The sequence below is a fragment of the Pteropus medius genome, unplaced genomic scaffold, assembly GCF_902729225.1.
Source record: "Pteropus medius unplaced genomic scaffold, Ma_sr-lr_union100, whole genome shotgun sequence".
In the NCBI taxonomy this organism is placed as follows: domain Eukaryota; kingdom Metazoa; phylum Chordata; class Mammalia; order Chiroptera; family Pteropodidae; genus Pteropus; species Pteropus medius.
Genome location: NW_024349800.1, coordinates 3,872,343 through 3,894,223, shown reverse-complemented (window position 1 = coordinate 3,894,223; position 21,881 = coordinate 3,872,343). Strand labels below are relative to the sequence as shown.

The 21,881-nt window shown below is 37.4% G+C and overlaps 1 protein-coding gene and 1 pseudogene across 8 annotated transcripts in view; one reads left to right on the top strand and one right to left on the bottom strand.

The window, feature by feature from the left end:
• Positions 1-21,881, bottom strand: part of ATG7 (autophagy related 7) — a 220,410-nt gene that overhangs the window by 143,548 nt on the left and 54,981 nt on the right. For 7 of the 8 annotated variants that reach the window (XR_005658158.1, XM_039886741.1, XM_039886739.1 and 4 more), the window contains 5 exons: positions 17,513-17,671; positions 11,282-11,476; positions 9,858-10,061; positions 8,043-8,158; positions 4,974-5,049 (listed from right to left, as the gene is read on the bottom strand). Coding sequence is in view for 7 of the 8 variants with exons in the window: in XM_039886741.1 (XP_039742675.1) it covers positions 4,974-5,049; positions 8,043-8,158; positions 9,858-10,061; positions 11,282-11,476; positions 17,513-17,671 (750 nt within the window). In the remaining variant the exon portion in view is untranslated. Of the gene's footprint in view, positions 1-3,633; positions 4,186-4,973; positions 5,050-8,042; positions 8,159-9,857; positions 10,062-11,281; positions 11,477-17,512; positions 17,672-21,881 lie in introns of those variants that run through there. The other variant, XM_039886744.1, reaches the window with a different exon arrangement.
• Positions 6,707-7,116, top strand: LOC120622056 (60S ribosomal protein L31-like; annotated as a pseudogene).

Here is a 21,881-nt window from a genome sequence, read left to right as displayed (position 1 = left end):
TACCTCTCAGTACCAAACTGGAGTCACCAAGGGGCAGAAGAAGTAAGGTAGAAATGAGCCAGCATCATCCTTAGAAAAATACTGCAGAATGGAGCTAATCCTTCCAACCTTTCCCTACTCACTCACTGCTTCCAGAGTTTTATGAGATTCTTCGGAACTTTCTTTTTAGGAGAGTGGGTAAGCTCCCGTTTTACTATTTTAATTAAGTGAAAAAGAGAAAACCAACATTTACAAGTGTCACTTATGTGCTGAGAACTGTGCTAGTGCTTAGTAAATGTCATGTAATTTAATCTGTACATGAATTTCAGGAATATATTATTATCCCTGTTTTGTGGATATAAAATATGAAGTTCAGAGAGGTCACACAGTAACAAATGGAAACAGCTGCTTCAAATCCTTTGTAAAATGAGCTAATGAACAAATGGATGGAAATGAAATTACGAAGCAAAGCTGGGATTCTAATCAGGTCTGCCTGATCACATATATGACCTTCAGGCTGCCTCGCACGTGGCATCTCTCAAACAGAATAGTCTCATCAGGTGAGCAGAACTCATGTGGTACAAGTCATATCCTTCAACTGATAAAGTTATACCCAAGTCATTTTGGGACAAGAGATGTTATCTGAGATGCTTCTGAACTCTGGCAATATAATCTCCCTCTCTTCTAAGGCCTCACAGAGGAAGACCAGACATTGTAAGGTCTTGCACTCAGATCCCTATTTCTATTCAGGTGCTTCTCACTGAAACAGATTTCACTACATCCAACTGGCTTGGGGTACACCAATCACCACAGATGACTCCAAAAGCAAATGGAACTAAACACTAGTTGATCTTGTGCCAATTACTTAACTCCTCTGAAATGAATGGTGCTTGGTATAGAGTCAGTGTTTGGGAATCATCTGTTAAAGGGTTGGTTAAATGAGGGGAGGATGAGTGGGTCACAAACTACAACAGTTGATACAGAGAAACAGTAGACATTTGGGCTCTTTTTCTGGCCATGTCCATAGTCATCAATCTGAGGGGTACAGAACCAGAGGAGGAAGGCGATTCCTTTTCTTGGGCTACATCTTAGGAAATATGCTCTTGTTGCTGATCTTAATCTTCCTCAGCAGTCAGTCCGTCTATATTCCTAAAGGTACATTGAGATAAACACATTTCTGAGCACATTAAAGAGACCTTATTAAAAGATAAAGACCTGAGGATTTGGGGTGGGCACAGCCTGTGCATACAGGCCAAATAAATAGCAGTCCAAAGCCTGGCTAGAGACCCAGCTCTATCTCAGCATTTGTCTCACTTAGAGATTTCCCAGGCCAGGTCCCTCCCAGGGTCCTGTCCTAGTTAGGGCTTTGTTCTACTTTTCTGAAAGTAACTAAAAGCAAGCAATTCAGAAGCTGAGAACCATGGGGTTGGCAAGTACAAACCCTTAGGAAGAACATACACATTCAGGGTCTTTATTCATCAGTACTTGAGAACCAAGAGTACATTCACCCAAAGACAAAAGAGGTGAACTGCCTGGTCCACAAGTGGGATAAAAGCAGGACTACTATATTAATGACCATGGTATTGGATGACTGTTGTATTGCCACCTTGTTTTTCATTCTTTAAGCCAAATGATCAGTGGCTTCATAGGCAGCTCATTTCTGTCACATTCAAAATCCCACACCAGCCTGCAAACCAATTTCCTGGAGATATCGGGAGTGGCCTGTACATTTTATAACTCCTGAACTGTGCCTCTCATCAAAGAACCAGGAAAAAGGGCCAGCCACTACCCAAGGAGCCAGGAAAAGATAACTTTTTTTTTTTTTTTTAAATAAAAGATCCCACTTGGTGGGAAGCAGAAGGAACAATACTACATAACGATCTACAATGAAAAAATTCTCTCTACAAAAGAATTCAGACTCAGAGAGAATATACTATATGATTTCATTTACATAAAGTACAAAATTAGACAAAGGTCTCCCATGGTTACAAGTCAAGAAGGAGGCAATACTAATTAGAAGAAGCATGAGGAGAGCTTTGGGGGTTGCTTGATAATATTTTATCAAAATATGGGTACATGAGTGCTTTCATTTTGTGATAATTCAAGTTGTGCAGTTAAGAATTTGTGTGACTATCTACATGTCTTTTATACATAAATAAAATGACTTAAATTTTTTAAAAATCACTCTTCAGAGAGAGTCTGCTTGCTGCTGCTGCCTGCTTGCAGAATCCAATGCATGCATGCTGCACAAAAGACTTTAAAAAAACGAACTAACCCATGGCCTCTTTTCTTACTTTCAAATGGTTGTTTCAGTTTTCAAACTCAATAAGAGGTGTTTTTTTGTTTGTTTGTTTGTTTTTGTTTTTGTTTTTCCCAGTCTGAATATCACTGAATTTCAGGGCCTAATCAAGCCTTTTTCTGCACTTGGCTTATCTCTGGATGTGCCAAATTCTGCCTGTGATCCCATAGAGAGATCCTTGGGCCTCCCAGGACTGACTCAGAGGAGAGCAGAGACACAGGGAGCCCAGGCTAAGTTAAGCAACTTTCTCCAGATTACACAATGAGTTGCTAGTGGGGGGTCTTCTCTGTCCAAGGATTATCACTTTCCTACTACATCTCATTCCACAAGGGCCAATTAATAAACACTCTCCTTCGGGTAACTGAGGAAAATGAGCCCAGGGAATGTCACTGGTCATTCTTTGAATACAAAGCACATACAGGGGTTGACTGGGTTCCTCTCCAACAGGAAACCATTTGTCTCAGAGAGCCAGGAAGAGGAGGAGGGAAGTGCTGAGTCTGCAACAGGGCATTGCAACATAGCCCAGTGTTTCTGTGGAAATGATGTTCTCCTAATCAAAACACAGTTGCATAAATGGACTCACTCCACTTAAAAAAGAATAAAAAACTTAAAGCCTATAAACAGGGACTATACAACCCTGATTAATAATTTTAAAGTTCTTTCTCCACTTTCTTTTTTAGAAAGTAGCTAAAAATAAAGGCTTGAAACTTGAAATAATGTAAGCAAGTAATCACACACATGCACTGGGCTTTTCCCATATATGGCTGCGTTATTCTTCAGCCTTTGAAAAGGCCAAATGAAGAGATGGCCAACAACCAAAATAATCCTTCAGACATTTGAAAACAAGGAGAAAAAAACTAGAAGAGTTGATGAATGACAAACAATTGCAAGGCTCAATGGGGGTAAAGAACACTGAGAGGGATTAGTTGCCATAGTACTTTAGAAACATGGGCACATGCACTTTGACACTGGACCCCTTCTATAAAGAGACCATTTTGCCCTCTGGCCTCAACACTGAGAATACTACAACTGTGATAATTTAACATAAAGGACTTAAAGAAGAAAACCAGTGCAGGGGCATGACTGAAAATTTAATTAAGGCCCTTCTCAGTATGAAATCTGTAAAGGAGATGAGGGCATATCCCAAGGTCAGAAGGGAAGGAGACATGTGAAAAAGGGAAGAGGCTGAGGATTTGAATGAGATTCAAGAGCGAAAAAAGCAGAGGTTGACTCCAGAGGACTGATTCCTTATGATGGAAGATTAATTACAGTGTCTGTTGGGTCCTACTTGAAATGTTTCTGTAGAAAAGATGAATACATTCACATCAAATAAATGCCACCTTTGTGAGGCAGGCTGGAAAGGTCATATTTGCACAGTGTTTTATGGTTTACAAAGCCTCATCACAGACATAATCCCGGATACAAGGTAAAGCACCCACTTGTATTGATATGAAAACTGAGGCTCAGGGATGGTAAGGGACCTAACACAAGGTCCATGGAGGGTGACTTAGTGCAAGAGGGCTGCAGTAGCGATTCGAAGCTAACTCTCCCAACGTGTGGGCCAAGGGTCTTTCCATTCACAAAATCTCAGAAAGAGCACTGGTCAGAGTGCCAAGTTTAGGTCTGAATTTTTGCTCATCCATTACCTTTCTCTGTGACAAGCAGGCAAGTAATTGCCTCTCTTCTGATTCTCATCTGCAACTGGAAAATGATAGGGCCGTCCTAGATGACAGGAGGTGGGTGGTGGGGAGGCAGGGAGAGACAGATGTGAACCAAGTGAGTCACCCTGGTCTCTGCACTCATCTGTGAGTCTGTCCTCACAAATCCCCAGGTGAGACTCAGACAGTGTCACCGCTTCACGCACAGAGATAGTCTTCCTGTTATAGACTGACGGGCATGCACCGAACCTAGAGAAATGATTTCCAAAAAGACTAGAAAACCTCTTCGATCCTCCAAGCACATAGTAAAAAAAATTACTGAAGAGGCAACATTAATTCTAAGTTTTCATTCTACTATTCATTTCCTTTTCATTCTCAATGGAATAAACCTTCCTTAGGATGCTTCAGATTCTTTTCCTGAAAAGACACTCCACTTTTTGGTGACACTGCACACTTCTAATGGTTTTCTCAGGCATGCCTATAAATGTCTTGTATTTGGCTACGGAGTCAATAATAACAAACACAGCAAGCATCATATTTATTGAGGGGGCTGTGACAGGCCAGTCACTGTTGCTGAGCCCTTTTTACACATCATCCCTAATCTCTACAATGAGGTCGGTATTATTGTCTCTATTTTATAAATAAGAAAACTAAGGCTCACAGAAGTTGAGTGACTTGGCCAAGGAAGGCCATCTTAATAACTCACGGCTGAGTTTAAACTGCTGGCTGGCTGATCCTGACACCTAGTCTTTCTTTTTCTCCTCCATTATGAGATCTCTAGTCAACATGCTAATGCATCAAAGATTCTGGATAATGCTGCTTTTTCATGATTTCTTCTTGTCACCATCTCACAGAATGAAATACTTTCTACATGGTCATGAAGCATTCCCACTGAAATTCCAGGGCAGCTGGAGGGTAAGCAGGGTAGAGGAGAGGTGGGTAGAGAGAGAGATGGCATGTAAAATGACCCCAAATGCTTTCCCCCTCCACCACTGGGAACAGGTCCAGAATTATGATTTCACTTCCAAATCACTAACCTGGTGAGGCACAAGCCCAAGAGAGGTTGGAGGCTCATTCATGCGGTCATCACTGCTGCTGGCAATAGCATAGCCCCTGAGAAAAGGAAACAATTAAAGCAGCTCATTTAATAAAAGTTTATGTTTAACACATGTGAGGATGATCTGGCGGCAGTCCATGTAGATTTATAAAGATAAGCAAAATGTCCCTTGCTAGGAAGTATAAGCCAGCAAGAAACTGATTTCCCTGTCAGAGAAGGCAGAAGAGTACTAAAAAAATGCCTGACAGGTTTTGGAGTCAAAAAGACCAGAACTTTTGATCATAGGCAAGTTGCTTCAGGTCCATCATCTATAAAATAGGAATAAGACGGTTGTGAGAGATAAACTGGCAATAATTAGATAAATTGCTGAGTGTAATGTCTGGCACATAGTCACTCCCTTACTTTGAAATAGTAAAACACCATAGAACATTTTTGTATTGGAATTTGAAATAGAAAACTTTCCAACCTTAACTTCTTGAGGTGATGTAAATGCTACCAAAATGGAGGAAGGAGAAAGAAAAGTGAGGAACTAATTGGGCAGGAGAACAAATACATTCTTTCCTAAAAAACGGTGTGGTGTTTGCTTATGGCACAGAAGATATGTGACAGCACCTGGTTTCAGCCTACGACCAAGGCAAATATGGAAGACAGAGTGGTCAGTGTCAGGAAATCATAGAATCAGCTCTCCAAGATTTTCTCCCAGATACTTCCTATGAAGAGGCCACACTAAACTTAGATGGCAGAAATAGACAAGGGAGATGACAGAGATGAGCAAAAGATAGAAAAAGCTGCTTGTTTTCATTTAATTCTGGAGTATCTATACTAGTTACATATATTATCAACTTTGTACAGAGACCATCTTTTCAAACATGTAGAAAAACTCTGAGTCTCACAATAAATAGAATATTCATGTTAATTTCTGTGAATTACTAAAATAAATCTTTCAAAAATTCAATTCTCCCCGGCTTGTATTACCAACAGTATAGCAGAGTCATTAAAAATAGAGTCTGGAGCCAAATTGGCTGGGCTAAAGCCCACCTTTACCACTTATCAGCTATGTGAATTTCAGCAACTTATTCTCTTCATGCCTCAATTTCCCCATTAAAAATAGGACTAATAATAGTTCTTTCTTTAGGCTTGTTATGATGATTAAATGAGCTAATATTTGTAAAGTGCTTAGAAGTGTTTAAAAAATAAAATTAGAGTATATTTGTCAAATACTCAGGTGTAAATATTTGTTGGACCTGAGTCTGTCTTTACCATCTGACATTTAACAACATAGTCTCAGGCAGCTATTGAGAGACTCTTCAATTGTACAATCTTTCTTTTTTGTTTCTTTTCCTTTTATTTACTTTTCTCCTCCTTCTTTCTTTTTTAAATTACTGACTCTTTTAAAAATTAGTTTAATTTTTGTCTCACTTCTATTTATGACAAGATGAATTAATTCTATTGTAAGCCATAAAGATTTTTCTCCTTGCTTGGAGAAGATAGGGTGTCCAGATCAAGACTGTACAAATTTGGTATCTTTAATATAACATAAATACAATATGTTAAACATAAAGACTAAAAGGTCCAAGTCAAGTTGAAACAAAAAACACCAGTCCACTCATTTCTTTCCTTTCACATGTAAATGTAGTATAAGTGCTTAATACATTAAGAGATTTTTTAAATTGTTATTTTTAAAGGTGTTATTTGTGGGCTTCCCAACTTAGGCCCAGCAGAATGGCTCCCACAAAGAAGGGTGGAAAGAAGAAGGGCTGTTCTTCTATCAATAAGGTAGTGACCAGAGAATACACCATCAACATTCATGAGCGCATCCATGGAGTGGGTTTCAAGAAGTATGCCCCTAGGGTACTGAAAAAGATTCAGAAATTTGCCCTGAAGGAAATGGGAACTCCAGATGTACGCATTGATACCAGACTCAACAAAGCTGTCTTAGCCAAAAGAATAAGGAATGTCCCATACCATATTTGGGTATGGCTGTCCAGAAAATGTAATGAGATGAAGATTTACCAAACAAGCTCTATACATTGGTTACCTATGTATCTGTCACCACTTTCAAAAATCTACAAATAGTTGACATAGGTACTGATTGTCAAATAGTTATAAAACTGCAAATATAAATGAATGAATGAATGAATGAATGAAAATAAATGTGGTACTGGTGGACTAGGTGGTCAGGACCAACCTTCCCATGAGAACAAACAGAAAAGCTCAACAAAGTAGAAAAACCTTTGTTTGAAACTATCGGAGAACTACTAAGGTAGGGAAGAATTGCAGAGCCAAGATCTGTGAGAGGTGAGAAGCACATGGAGGTAAACCAGGTATGTGCAAGAGAAGCATTCTTCCATAAAGTGACTGCCAACCTCCAAAAGCAGTGTGCACAAGATCAGTAGCTGAACAGTGATACTGACAGGCTCATGGGGCTAGAGGGAAAAACTAGAGTTTAAGGTTTGCCAAGAAGAAGAAACCATGGAAAATACCCCAGGCTTTGAACTGGGACCACTAGGAAATACATCCTCAGAGCAAGGGTGAACCAGAAATAGACAAATTTTAATTGTACTTAGGTATTCTAGGACTGACAGACCAGCCCTGGACTGCCTGCCTCTGGGCTTCTTGATGCATAAGAAAAATAAAGCCCCATTGGCTAATTCATTGAAGATGGACCTCTGTTACATACAACCAAGTACAATTTCTATCATATGTTATTCATCTGTTGCCTTACACATGATCAGGGCTAAGGAGATCAAATCTTACTAACAGAATAAAAACATAAAGGTCCTAAGGCCCCTACCAATATTTTTATTCTTCTGTATTATCAGTTACCAAATACTCTAGGAGAGTTCAATTTCAAAAGGATGCAGAGATGTACCCCAAAGATTGCATGGCATGTTCTCCCAGGCCAAAGAATGAGACCAGGTTTTTTCAGTCTTGTTTTTTTGAAGTCAGAAAGAGCAATATAATTCTCAGAAGAGTCAGACTGAGAAAAGGCCAAGGGAGATACAAAAGCTTTTTTGTTTAAATACACATGTCTAAACAGCAAGCTTACCCTTCTGGATGTTGCAAAACAGAGACCATCAATTCCACTGCCAGGGCTCCTGCAATCATGGCCAGTCCTGGACGACTCACAGTGCACTGCTGGTCCAAGGTCCGGTCTCTCGTTGACTACAGAGAGAGATAATCATTGACACGTGCTCAAAGTTCTAGTCCACTCAACTCTAGCTATCTGAAGCATGAAACTGCTATGATAAAGCTATACAATATAACTGTTGGCAAAGAACATTCAGCTTCAAATAATATCATTTCTTATAAGTGCCAGGAACAACAAAATATAGAATTTAGGTAACTAAATGAGGTAATGTGCTAAAAAGGATTGGCAGTTATAAGCAAATTAAAGATTGGGGGTCCAGCCGCTTCATATACGGAGTTGCATGATGTGCCTGTTAACTGATTCAATTCAACTCTATCGTGCTTGGTGCTGAGAGAGACACTTACAGGAAAAATCATTTGATTAGCATAAACGATTCTGTCCTGCCATATAAATTAAACTAATGCCTCAGAGCATCTGAGATACGGGAGCAATATTTTGCTATTCCTGCAGCCCTCAGTTTCTATGTGCCTCTCACAGTGTAGGCATTCTGTCATCCTGAGTGTGATCCCAGGGCTTAATATAAGTATTTTTGCTACAACATGGCTCCAAACACAAGCCTTCATTAGTCCAACCAAAGAAATTCTAATCCTCCAGAAATGCCAGGCAAATTAAGGGGCTGTTACGGATAATTTTGACTCTGAAATTTTCATTCACCTTATGAATGAATGTGACTTTACTATAATTGACCCTTAATCCTATTAGTTGTTAAAAATGAAATAACAGGACCAGCTAAGAATTATAATACCACAATGGAGATCATAAAGCCATCTTTCTTCACATAAGAGTTTATCTTTTTTTGCTTTACACTAAGAGGACACAAAAGCCAGTCATCCAAAAGAGGTATGAGTTATTAAGGAACAAGTTTTAAAAGAAGAGAAAAATGGAGGGGAGGGAACAGAAAACACCTCTGCTTTGTTTCACTAGAAGTGATTATCTGTTCTAATGAAAGACCATTCCTACAGACTCTGTCTGGTGTGGTAGCATTAACACTATAAAATCTTACATCTGAACAGTGTACTGCTTACTTACTGTTCAGAATACTTTCACATTTGACCACCTTGCACTGTGAGTTGTCAGGGAAAGTATTCTTCCCTCCCCTACTGGAGTTAGCAGATAAAATATAAGATATCCAGTTAAATTTAAATTTTCAATAAACAATGAATAATTTTTAATATAAGGAGGTCTCAAATATTACATGGGATGTATTATACTAAAATATTTTTCATTATTTACCTGCAATTCAAAGTTAACAGGGAATCCTGCATTTTTACTTGCTAATCCTGACCAGCTTATGGGCCCCAGCCCCACTCCACAGAATTACAGGGAGCCAAAGAGACTTATTTGCAATTACCCCATGAGGCGGTGTTCAAGCCTGGACTAAAATTTCGGTCTTCGGACTCCCCATTTTATGCTCTCTTCACTAACATATGCACAGGAGACAGTGTTGAGCACAGTCTAACCAGCAGTTTCCTTGCTGAGCTTTGCACAAAAATGGTTTGTTGCTGCATTTTTATTGGTGAATAGGGAACAACTGTACACAACTGATGATGCCAATCAAGGCTCACAGTGGGATAATGCCATCCCCCAAACTAGAGAATTCTTCTCTTTGTTAAAAGACAATATTTAAATAGTCATAAAGGAAAGAGTTGAGTCTCTGCCCTAGTGGGCAAGATGGCTGTAGGAAATATTTGGAACCACAAAAAATCTACTTACATCTCCCGGGGCCACCACATCATTACAGAAATAGCAGCCAAGTTTGTAGCCAGGGATGTTGGCAAAAAGTGATGAGCCCAGAAGGTCGGCAGCTACCACTGGGTGGCTGGGACACAAGTCCCCAGCTCCCTGCTGCTTAGGTTTCTTCAAGCCGTGTCTCATGACAACAAATGTGTCAAAGCCCAAGGCAGCATTGATGACCAGCTATGGGTTTCAAGGAATAAAAGATTAGAGTTAAGGGACATTTGTATTTTAACACTTGGCTAATTTCATATTTGATCAACTTTTAAAATTTATTTTATACATATATGCATATGAATGAAATTAGATTCTAGATGATAATGTTGGTAAAAACTACCCAATACTGAGGGCTTATTAAGTGCAAAAGACTTGACAAGTGATTAACATAAATTATCTCATTTAGTTTCATTTAAAACTCCCAGCAAACATTTCCTGTTTACAGATGAAGATGCTGAAAGTCAGAGAAGTTACTTCAATAACCTGCTCAAAGTAACTTAGCTGGTAAGAGGTAGGATTATAAAACTAAGTCTCAATACTTCTCAAACCCCTTCTTTCCATCATTATGCTATCATCTGTCATACCTATGTTGATTTTTTCATAACAGCTTTATTGAGATATAATTCACATACTATATAATTCACCCTCCACATAGATTTTTAAGGACAGTTTATTTCATTTATACTATAAGAACTTTTCTTAGTTGTAATTTAACTTATTCTCCCAAATTTCTGATTATACAGAAAGTTGGAAAAATGAAGAAAAACTAACAGAAAACAAAAATCACTCACAATTTCACAGCTCAAACCATTACTATTAATAGTTAGAGATATTTCTTCCTGTTACTGTCTCCCTTTCTCTCTCATTCTCTCCTTTCATTTCTCACTTCTTCTTACCTCACCCCCAGACACAGATTTAAATGTTTACATATAAACATAACTGATATAAAATATATACAATATTATATCTTGTCTATTTAACACAATGTGGTATTTTCCATGTTATTAAAATTCTTTGAAAACATAACCATGAATGGCTGCATATTATTCTATCACTTGTATGTATTGTGATTTATTTAACCATCAATACTGTTGGCCCTTGAAGTTGTCACAGACCGAATAGTAGTGAATAAGACAAAGCCTTTGTTCTCTTGGAGCTTACATTTTAGTGTGAGTACCGCTTCTAGTATAGAGTACTTCAAAGGGTTATAAAAATTAAACAGTAAAGGAAAACTTATTATGTTGGATGATGGTTTTGAGACAGTCTGCAGTGGAAGCTCTTTAACATTATGTCACTAAGTCATACAAAGTACCTCTTTTCTGGAGGGAGGGCCGGTTGGGGACACTCCTCCTTCTAGGGTGATGGTACATTGAATCACAACCAGAGACAAGAGCCCCACACTGTACCTTTCTCTTGCTCGCAGCAATGACAGCAGGAAGCCACCGGCTCTCCCTGGTGTCCATCAACAGAAAGACAACGTCATGGCTATCGATGAGCTGCTCCAGTTGTTCCACATCCCTGCGGGCTTGCTCCAGGGTGACACTGGAGAAGTTCACTGGATGTCCAGGCATGGGGATGCTCATGTTGAACCCTCTGGCATTCTAAGGAAACACCCAGATATAGGGATGTCTGAAGCAGAGGTTTAGGTGATATCTCAAAGCCCATGTCTCCCCATAGCTAAAAGCATGTATGCATGGTCACTTGCACCAGAAATTTCTCTCTGCATGATTACGCTTTTTCCTTTTGCTACCATGACTTCCACTTTCTTCACCTCTGCATCCTAGACCTCCTTGGCCTGTTATCCCAGGATCCCTAAGGCTGGATAAAGCAGCAAACATAGACATATGAATCCTAGTTTCAAAGTGGGCAGGGGACACTTCCCATCTGAAGCAAGGAAAACACTGGGGAAAACTGTATCTTTGGCTCTTTCCTGTAATCTGAGGCCAAAAAAACTTCACCAAAATGCCTTCTGCCTGGGCAAATCCTCTGCATCCAGCCAAGCTCTCTTTCTACTTATTCCCCAAACTTTTCCTCCTCTCCATTTTCTTAGTGTATAACATCTCCAAATGGGATGTTATAACAAAAATCACTTAAGATTACAATGATTTATAGTCTTGCCTTAATCTTCTTAGGGCTATGTGGTAATGAAGTGCTAAAATGAAACAAAGCCTCATCCCCTAACCAAAAGAAGTTGCCCAGTAACCTGGTTCTCTTCATGAAGTGTGGGGACTCAACATTTTTCACAGGAGCTTTAGAACAGCTCTGTAATTTACCATTTTCCCTGGATGGCCCCATAGGGTCTTGGCAGATTAACAGCGAGTCACATATGAATGTCAATGAAGCCACAGACATTAACTTTCCACAGAAAAGAAAATGTTTTAGAATCACGAACTGCACCCTTAATCTCTTTATTAGAGCTGGCCATAGGAAGTATATGAAAACATCAGCTTTTTCAATTCATTTGTCAAAACCCCTTACCTACTGGAAAAATGGTTCAAGGGACAGGGCAAGCAGGTCTTCTTAAAAAGGAAAATCTATTTTGAACACTGAGCTATTTTCTCCTAATCTTAAACTTTAAACCTAATCTCTGGAATTCAAGAAAGGGACAATAGTAACAACAGCAACAATTTAAAAAAGAATAAAGAAAAAAGTTGCAAGCAAAGCAGAAAATGATGTCAGGCAGAAAGGACTTTAGAAAGAAGAAAGGTTCAAAACAAGTCCAATTTAACGAGAACATCACAAAAACAAATCTCAGGACCTCATTCATTCATTCGTTATGGTGCACCTACCATGTATCAAACACTGTAACAAACAATAAGAAATACAACAACCACAGTAATAACAACTTACTATCTTATTACAATTGACAAAGCATTTTAAATGGCGGTAACTTGATTAAAAAAGGTATTATTTAGGTATTTTAATGATGATTAAAGCATAATTACTCAATACCAATTCTGACCTTTTGAATAATACAGATCCTCATTCACATCCACTCTACTAACCTAAATAATTCTCTGCTCAATAAAATTTCAGCCGTAAACCTACATTTAGGACTGGCTCTTGGCCCACCATTTAGGTCCACATGCCCAACGCTGGAATTCAGCAAGTTTCTACGTAGTAGGTTTCAACCTTGGCTGCACATTAGAAACACCCAGAATTTTAAAATTTCCTAATGTCAGGCTTTTCTCCACTCCATTTAAATAGAAATCTCTGAGAGTGGGCCCAGCCATCATTATTGTCTAAAACTCCCAGATGATTCAATTGTGGAGCTCAGGTGAAGTATAACTTACAGAAAGTGAAATACCCAGATCTCAAGTGTACAGACAGTTCAACGTGTTTTGACAAATTGCAGATTAACCACTGCACGCATCTATCACAATACAGGACATTTCCATTACCCCAGAATGTGCTCTTACGTCTCTTCCCAGTTAATCCCGCTACTCTGCTACTCCCTACCTGCACTGGACAACCACTGTTCTGACTTTTTAAACCCTAGATTAGTTTTGCCGGTTCTCGAACCTCATATAAATGGCATTCTGCAGTATATATTTACTTGTTTGTGTTTGGCTTCTTTTGCTCAGCACAATGCTTTTGAGGTTCATCCATATTGTTAAGTATCAATAATACGTTCCTTTTTGTTGTGTGACTATACCTCAATTTGTTCATTCGCTTTCTTATTGATAGTTATTTGGGTTACTTCTAAATTTTAACTATTATGAATAAAACTACTATGGACATTCTTGGGTAAGTCTTTTAGTGCAGGGCCGTAGACCGGTACCAGTCCGTGGCCTGTTAGGAACTGAGCTGCACAGCAGGAGGTAAGCAAAGCTTCATATGTCTTTGTAGCCGCTCCCCAGCACTAGCATCACTGTCTCAGCTCCATCTCAGATCATCAGGCATTAGATTCTCATAGGAGCACTGGTCCCTGGTGCTAAAAAGGTTGGGGACTGCTATTTTAGTCTATGTACATTCTCATTTCTCTTAGGTAAATAGCTAAAAGTGGAATTTCTGGGTCATTAGATAGGTGTGTTTTTAGTTTCACAAGAAACTTCCAGACTGCTTTCCAAAGAGGTTGTTTTATCAGCAAACTATGAAGAGTTCTGGTTGCTCCACATAGCCTAAGAGCACTTAGCATTGTCGGTCATTTTAATTTTAGCTGTTTTAGTGAGTAGTGATATATCTTTGTGGTTTTAATTTATATTTCCCTAATGACTATTGATGTTGAGCATTTTCATATTCGTTGGCCATTTATAGACCTCCACTATGAAATAAGTGCCTGTCCAAGGCTTCTGTCTCTTAAAAAAATGGTTTGTCCATCTTATTATTGAGTGATAGGAGTTGTTTATATATTCTGGATAAAAGGTGTTTGCCAAATATACCTACTGTATTTTCTGTTTTGGCCAGCCTTTTCATTCTCTTAATGGCATCTTGAGAAGCAGAAGTTTTAGATTTTGATAAAGTCCAAGTTATCCATTTTCTCACTTATGGTATTTACTAGGTCCCAAGGAATCTTTGCCTATCATAAGATCACTAAGCTGTTTGCTCCTGTTTGCTTTGCAGTTTTAGCTTTTATGTTTAGTTCTATGGCCTTACTGGGGTGTCGCTTAAGGGCTCAGAGTATTCAATGATGTCTCTCCCTTCTGGACAGGTTTGACTCCAATGTCCCCCAGCTCTGTTGGAGCTCTGGTATCTCCATTCTCACAGCAGAATGGTGGTGCTTTTTGCCCAGCCTTACAAAGTCATGTCCTGAGCATGTACAACCTGATATTCAGTCAAAGACTCAAGGTGCTTCCTAGACAGTTTTTTGTAACTCCCTCTCTGCACAGCTCCCACATGTCTGATATTCTGCCTTGCAAATTCCAGCCACTTTAACTGTTCTGAACTGTGATCTCAGTATCCTCAGCTCACCAAGATCAAGAATATCCCATGGTCTCTGGCATGGGTCAGAAAGTACCTTCAAGCAATAAGTTGAGACAAACATTCTTTCATTCCTTTCTGTCTAGGATCACAGTATTTCAGTGACTACAGTTCACTGACTAAAGAGAGTCATTTTATATATTTTACCCAAATGCATAATTGTTTATGGTAGAACTAGCTCAATGTCAGTTACTCATCAGGGTTAGAAGCAGATATCCAGAGGTGGGTTTAAAAACCTTTAGTGTGGCTCCATAACCCTACATTTTCTTGCCTTACCTTAAAGAAAATGGTTGTTTCAAATAGCTATTTAATTTATTAAAGGTCAGGATTTCTTCCCTGTTCAATTAATTCAACCTCAAAATTAGGCATGGTATTTATAGCAGAGTGGTTCTTTTCATGTCTTGTTCACTTAGGACTAGCCTTCTGGCCATGGCCTGATGTAAGGAAAGTAATGACTAAGTATCTGTTCAATGAAAAAACTACACTAAATTGAACATATAGAGAAAATGTTCTTTATGAGTATGCCTGGTTAACCAATACATAAAACAGTTTCCCAAGTACTTTTCATGAATATGATAAATTATACTAGTACTCTGGTGGGTTCTATAGCATGAAGGATAAAAGTATAAGAGACCTGGCACCTGGGCTCAAGGGCTTCATAATCCAATCAGGAAAATAGAGTAATATGATGTAAGTGCTAAAGAAAAGGCTTGAAGCTGGTGGGCTGATATTTTCAAGAAAAGCTGCACTTGATCTCGAAGGCCCAGTATGATCTGGTCCTTGCTTCTACCCCACACTCTTGTCTGTCTTTCTTGACCTCTATGCTTCAGCCACTCTCGTTTTCTTTCAGTTCCACAGAAGCAGCACGCTGCTTCCCACCTCAGCTGTTTGTACTGAGAGCTCTGCCACCCTTAGTCTAGCTAACTTATCCTTCAGGATTTAATTTCCTCAAGAAGTCTAGTCTAGGTCAGGGCTTCCTGCTAAACATTCTCATGGCAACTGAGCTCCTGCTTTGTGTACATATTACAGTTATAATTATTTGTGAAATTAGTTGTTAACAACTGTCTCCTCCACTACATTATAAGCTCCAAGTGGGTGAGGGGGAACTTTGTTTGTCTTATTCCCCAGTCCCTACACAGAGTAGGCCTTAAATATTTGATAAATGAGTAAGTAATAGAATAACAACAAATAAATAGGGGAAATTGCATTGGTTCATAGACAATGGCTAGGATTTGGGCAAGCCAAACTCTCAGGCAACAAAAAAATGGCAGAGCTCAGATTCAAAGTCAAGTTTGTCTGGGCCCCAAGGGTAGTTCATAATACTTTTCAGTGACAGACTGGATTATTTTTCTCGAATACGCACTGCCTCCCTCTAATAGAATTCTATATCCATGTCCTTTGCTATATGACTTTGCAGGACCTCCAACTAGGGAGGCAGAGTATACTGACCAATCACATTGACTTTGAGTGTGGCCCTATGACTTACTCTGGCAATGGAGATGGAGGACATTGCACAGTGCCATTACTGAGCTGAGACTTTAAGCAGGGTATAAGTATGGAAAGTTTTCACCAATGCTTTTACATTTCCACCTTTTACCATAAGAGCAGGACCAGATGGCTGTTTGCTCCTTGAATCTAGATTTTGAAATAATGACATATAGAGCAGACTGGAACCTGACTCGAAGCCTGGAATCCAGCCTAGCTCAGCAGCTAAATCATAGCCAACCTGCAGACCTGTAAGCATAAAATAAATATTTATAATTTGGGATGTGTGATATGCAATACTGTTGCAGCAGAAACCTAAATAATATGCCTCCTCAATGACAGGGTTGTAATTTATTATTTCTTTTGGCATTCAGCACCTTGCTGGATACATAGTGGGTGCTCAATCCATACTACTGAATTAAATCCAATAAACAACCTTCCTCAGGTACACTAGTTTTGTTCGTATGAACAAAAAAAGTTACCTCTAAAGCAAAGATTTCTAAAATGAATGAATAATGAGTGACTAAACAGAACTTTGAGAAAGCAAGCTTTTTTTTTTTTAGTGAGGGCTGAGAGCTTCTTGTGGCACTTTAAGTATGAGCAGATGCTTCAGAGATACCTAATCTAACCTCTGTCAGATAAATTGATTAAGCATGCAAGATACAGAATCTCGTTTACTGGATAGACCTTAAAAAAACCTGGCAAGATTTTGAATCAAATGAGCTGAATGACTTGTCTCTTATTATCTGGTGTTTTCAAGTAAATGATCCAACTAAAAAATATGAAGCAGCTAGAGTAAAAAGCTAAATATTTAGCTCAACCTTTCTTCTGCACAGACTTTTATTCAATTTAATTTCATAAACCTATTCTAAGTATCTTTACATACTGGTGATAAAGAAAAAATAATATCCTTCATCTGAGCCACGATAAATCCCTTTGGAACAAGGCAGGACATAAAAATACATACCCCCAAATTCCTCTACTTAAAGTCAGATAATGCTCTGTAACTTACAAAACATTTTTCATACACTCTTCATTTAATTTTTACAATAATATATGAGATTTTGTTTTGTGTTTTAATCCATATCTCTGAGATGAGGGAACAGAGGTTCAGCCACATGATGAGGGCCTGGCAGTTAAGTGACAGATGTCTGACTGTCTTTCACCAATACCACAGGGCCTCATTCCCCAAGACTTAAACATTAAAGACATAGGAGACAACTTTAACATACCACTCCGGGGAATATTCTCTGGAGCCGGTCTGCTGCAGCCAGGGCCTTGGCCTTGCCACCTGCTAGGCAATCTTCGAATTCATAGAGAGGCTGCCTCACAGGATTGGAGTAGGAGATCTTGGCATTGTCCACAAATGTGATGTGTCTGACGCCCCACCCCTGTATAAAAACAGTTGATCATGATATGTTTCTGATGAACGTTTCACAGTGTGTCTCTCTTGAAATCTCTAAAGGGGTTTTGCTTTGGAGCAGCTTAGGAACCTCAAAATACAGGAAACTTTGGAAACTGAATTGTGCAAATTCTGTTTTGATAAACAGAATAGCAACTTCTTTTAAAAGAAAAAGTAATTATATACTCAGTGCCTGGTTTCTTGTAAGAAATGTCAGAGTGGCTCTAATAATTCGTTATGCTTGACAGTGGCACCAGAAAAAAGATTTTGAGGTGAGTCTCATAAGAACTGTCTATGTTGCTGTCTTAAAAGAATTAGCAATACCCTCCAATATCTTTGCTTTCCCTTAGGAATAATTAAGTATAAATAACAGTTCATCTTAAAACTCACTTAAAACCTGAATTAACTCCTCAGAGAAATGATTTACAAGTTATTTCCCACTGCTTAACACTGCAGAAAATTTTGTATTATTTCTCCAAGAGGCAAAAGCCTTAATAATCTAGAATTTATATTCTCAGGAATAGTTTTCATGATTTCATATACTTCAATTACATCTCCTATAAAGTCTTATAAAACCACACAATTTTAAAGTTAGATAGGATCTCTAAAATCCTTAGTCCTATTATTTTGTTTAACAGATATGGAAACTAAAGCCCAGAAAAGATAAGTGACTCACCTAAGGTCATAAATCTAGTTAATAGTAGGGAAGGAATGAGATCCTTAGCGTTGGAAGCAAATGAAGATGCCAACTTTGGGGGCCGGGGGGGGTGGTTGAGGTGGTGGTATGTGTATTTCAGTATATCATAAATAAGTATAATGATCTAAGAGAAGCTCTAACATGATTAGCTATAAAGCTAAGCTTCTGCTCTCTTATTTCAATATCCATCAATTAGACTGATGATTCTAGGGAGACAATCAATGAAGACCCAAGATTTGTTAACAGGGTTGAGAAACTCAGGCCAGAATCCATCCTTTTAAAAGCCTAGTTTAGACTGGCTGTTTATTCTGAGGCCCACTGGTAACTTTTTGATCTGCTCATCCAGTTTTATCAGTGACTTTCACCAGCTAAGTAATCTACAATGGACGGGGAATAAAGGTATGGAAAATTTAAAAGTCACTTGTGCTTGGTTTGGAAATATTTATTTCTGAAGTATTTTTGCATTCCTTAACGCAATGCTGAGTGGATAACAAGGAAGGCAGTCTAGGAGCATGCTGGGCAGTGAGAAGAATGCCAGATAAATTATAAACATGCCATAGGTTAGTCACATGCAGGTAGACTTTCACACTTAACTTTTGGCTTCCTGGAATGCTACACAGTTTAAATGGCTAATCTGCAAAGATTAAAAAATTACAACACACAATGCTGGTGAGGACGTGGTAGTGAGAAACCTGTTTTACTGGTTGAGAATGTAAACTGGTATAATTTTTCTGGGAAGCAATTTGCAATGTTTCTAGAGTCTTTAAAATGTTCACATCCTCCGACCTACTTTCAGCAATCTATCCTAAGGAAATACATTTAGCAATCTCTCCTAGGAAATAATCTAAAATACTGACAAAGATGTTCTCTGCAACATAATTTATAGTTATGTAAAAATTTATACTTATGTAAATAATTGGAATTAATATTAATACTTAACATTAAGGGAATGTGTCAGTAAATTGTTTCATTATACAAGAAGGCATATTCTAAAGCCTTTAAAAAGGCCTAATAAGCATCTTTTTTAATGTCATGGGAAAGTGTTTACAATGTTCATTGATAAAAACAGGGGACAGTATTATACATTAAATAAAGTTTTAAAATATATATTAAATAAACATTGAAAGGAAGTAGGCAAAGAAGTTATAGGAAAATGGGTACCTTCTTCTCCTGCTTAATAACTTTTATACTTTAGAAATTTTCTGTAATAGGTCCATACTGACTTTGTAATTTTAAAAAATGTTAAGAAAACATAAGCATCTAATTCTAGAAGCTAGGAAAATAACAATAAAATATATTCCACGAAAAGAGAGAAAAATTAGTAAAGATAAAAGATATTAATGAATCTGAAAGAAAAAAATTATAGAACTAATAAATTAAGGACCTACTTCTCTGAAAAACTGATAAAATAGACAAGCCTCTCTGGCTAGTCTGAAATAGAGAAAAAAGGAAAAAACATAAAAATAGGACATTAAAAATGTGGAAAGATTTTAAAAAGGTAAGATTTAAAAGAAGAAAATACAATAGGCATTTTATGTCAATTAATTTCTAAATTTGGATGAAATGGATTTTCTAGGAAAACAACAAGACTAAAGTGACTCAAAAGTGGCATAAAGTCTAAAAAGTCAATCAATATAAAAACATTTGTAAAAGTTCCCAGATGCCCTTCCCCCACCAATAACACAATTCCAAAAGGCACCTGGCCCAGCTGGATTTGTAACTGAATTTTACCATCAAGGAACACATAAGACATATAGTTAAACTGTTCTGGTGCACAGAAAAAGGCAGAAAGTTTTAAGTTTATTTTATAAAGCTAGCATAACAGCTGCAACATATACAAAGACATCACAAAGAAAAATATTACTATAGACTAACTTGAGTTATGAATACAGATGTAAAAATTGTAAATAAAACATTACCATTTGAATCCAGGTGTATATTTGAATAAGATGCCGTGAACAAACAGGGTATATTCTAGGAATGCTCAATTAAATTAGATTTGCTTTGATTAGCTTGATAAATGTATTTGATAAAGCTCAACAATTATTTCTGACATGAACTCACAGTAAGCTAGAAATAGAAATCAACTTCCTTAACTTATAAAAAAAGCACTTAGCAGAAACCAATATCAAAAAGAAAAATTAAAGGTAAAAATAAGAGGTTTCTCATCAAAGTCAGTAACAAAACAAGGATGCCAACTTTCACTGCTATTCCTCCAACATTACTATGGAGTCATAGTCAATTCTGTAAGACAAGGAAAAAATATAGAGATATAAATATTGGTGAAGAATACTTATCAACCTACAAAATTCAAAAGAATCTAGTGAAAAACTATTATAATTAAGAGAACTTAGAAAGATAGCTAGATAGAAGACAAATATTGAAAACTCACTATCTTCCTTATATTCCAGTAATAGTCAGATGGAAAATTTAATGGGATAAAATATTCCTAAAAGAACAAAAATCATAAAATATGTAGAAATAAACTGTATAAGACAGGTGTGAGACCTTCATAAAGACAACACTACAGAAAGAGAAAGATGTTCTCAATAGTTGAAGAGGAATACAATGCCTCTGGAACTAAGGATCAATATTGTAAAGATGACAATCCTTCCCAATTTACCTATAAATTCATTATCATTTCAATTAAAACTGTGAGTAGGAATGCAGGAATAAACTAATAGAACAACAGAAGAAAACAGAGAACCCATAAAGAGACTAAGGTATAAGGGGATTTTGTATTTGATAGATGTAGAAAAATTATGATTTTTATTATTGAATAAATGCCATTAAAACAAATGACTATCTGCTTTGTGAAAAATAAGTTAGATCTTTGCCTCTCATCATATAACAAAAATAAATTCCACATTGATAAAGATCTATACATAAAAACAAGAGTTCTGTAAACCACAAAGGAAAAAACTGTCATATTTAATCACATAAAATTAAAAAAAACTTTTGTATGGCTAAATATACCTTAACTAAGTTGAGAAAAAAAATTTGCATCATATAACAGAAAAAATGTTAATATTCATAATTAAAAAAGCTCCAACTCAATAAAAGAAACAACCCAAAGGACATGAATAGAAGAAATAAAATTCACGAAAGAAATAAAAGACTCACCCTCACTAATTAAAGAAATGCAAATTAAAAAGCTCTGTTTCTCACATATTTCTAGGAGTACAGACTAGTATAATACTTTTGAAAAGTAACTTAGTTTTGGGGAAAAATATATGTAAATATAAATTGAACATTTTCTCCAATATAGCAATTCTACTTCTAGGGCTATTTTCCTAAAAAAAAAAAAAATCCTATAAATATGTAAAGATATAAGTCTAAAAATGTTCATTTCATCAGCATTTCTAAATGAAAGATATGCTGAAATTGATGAAATAAACAGAGGACATAGTCATACACCAAACTACTATGTATATATAACATGAAATATATAGGAAGAGAGCCACAATTATTGTTCTATTAAGTCAAAAACAAAAATCTACTA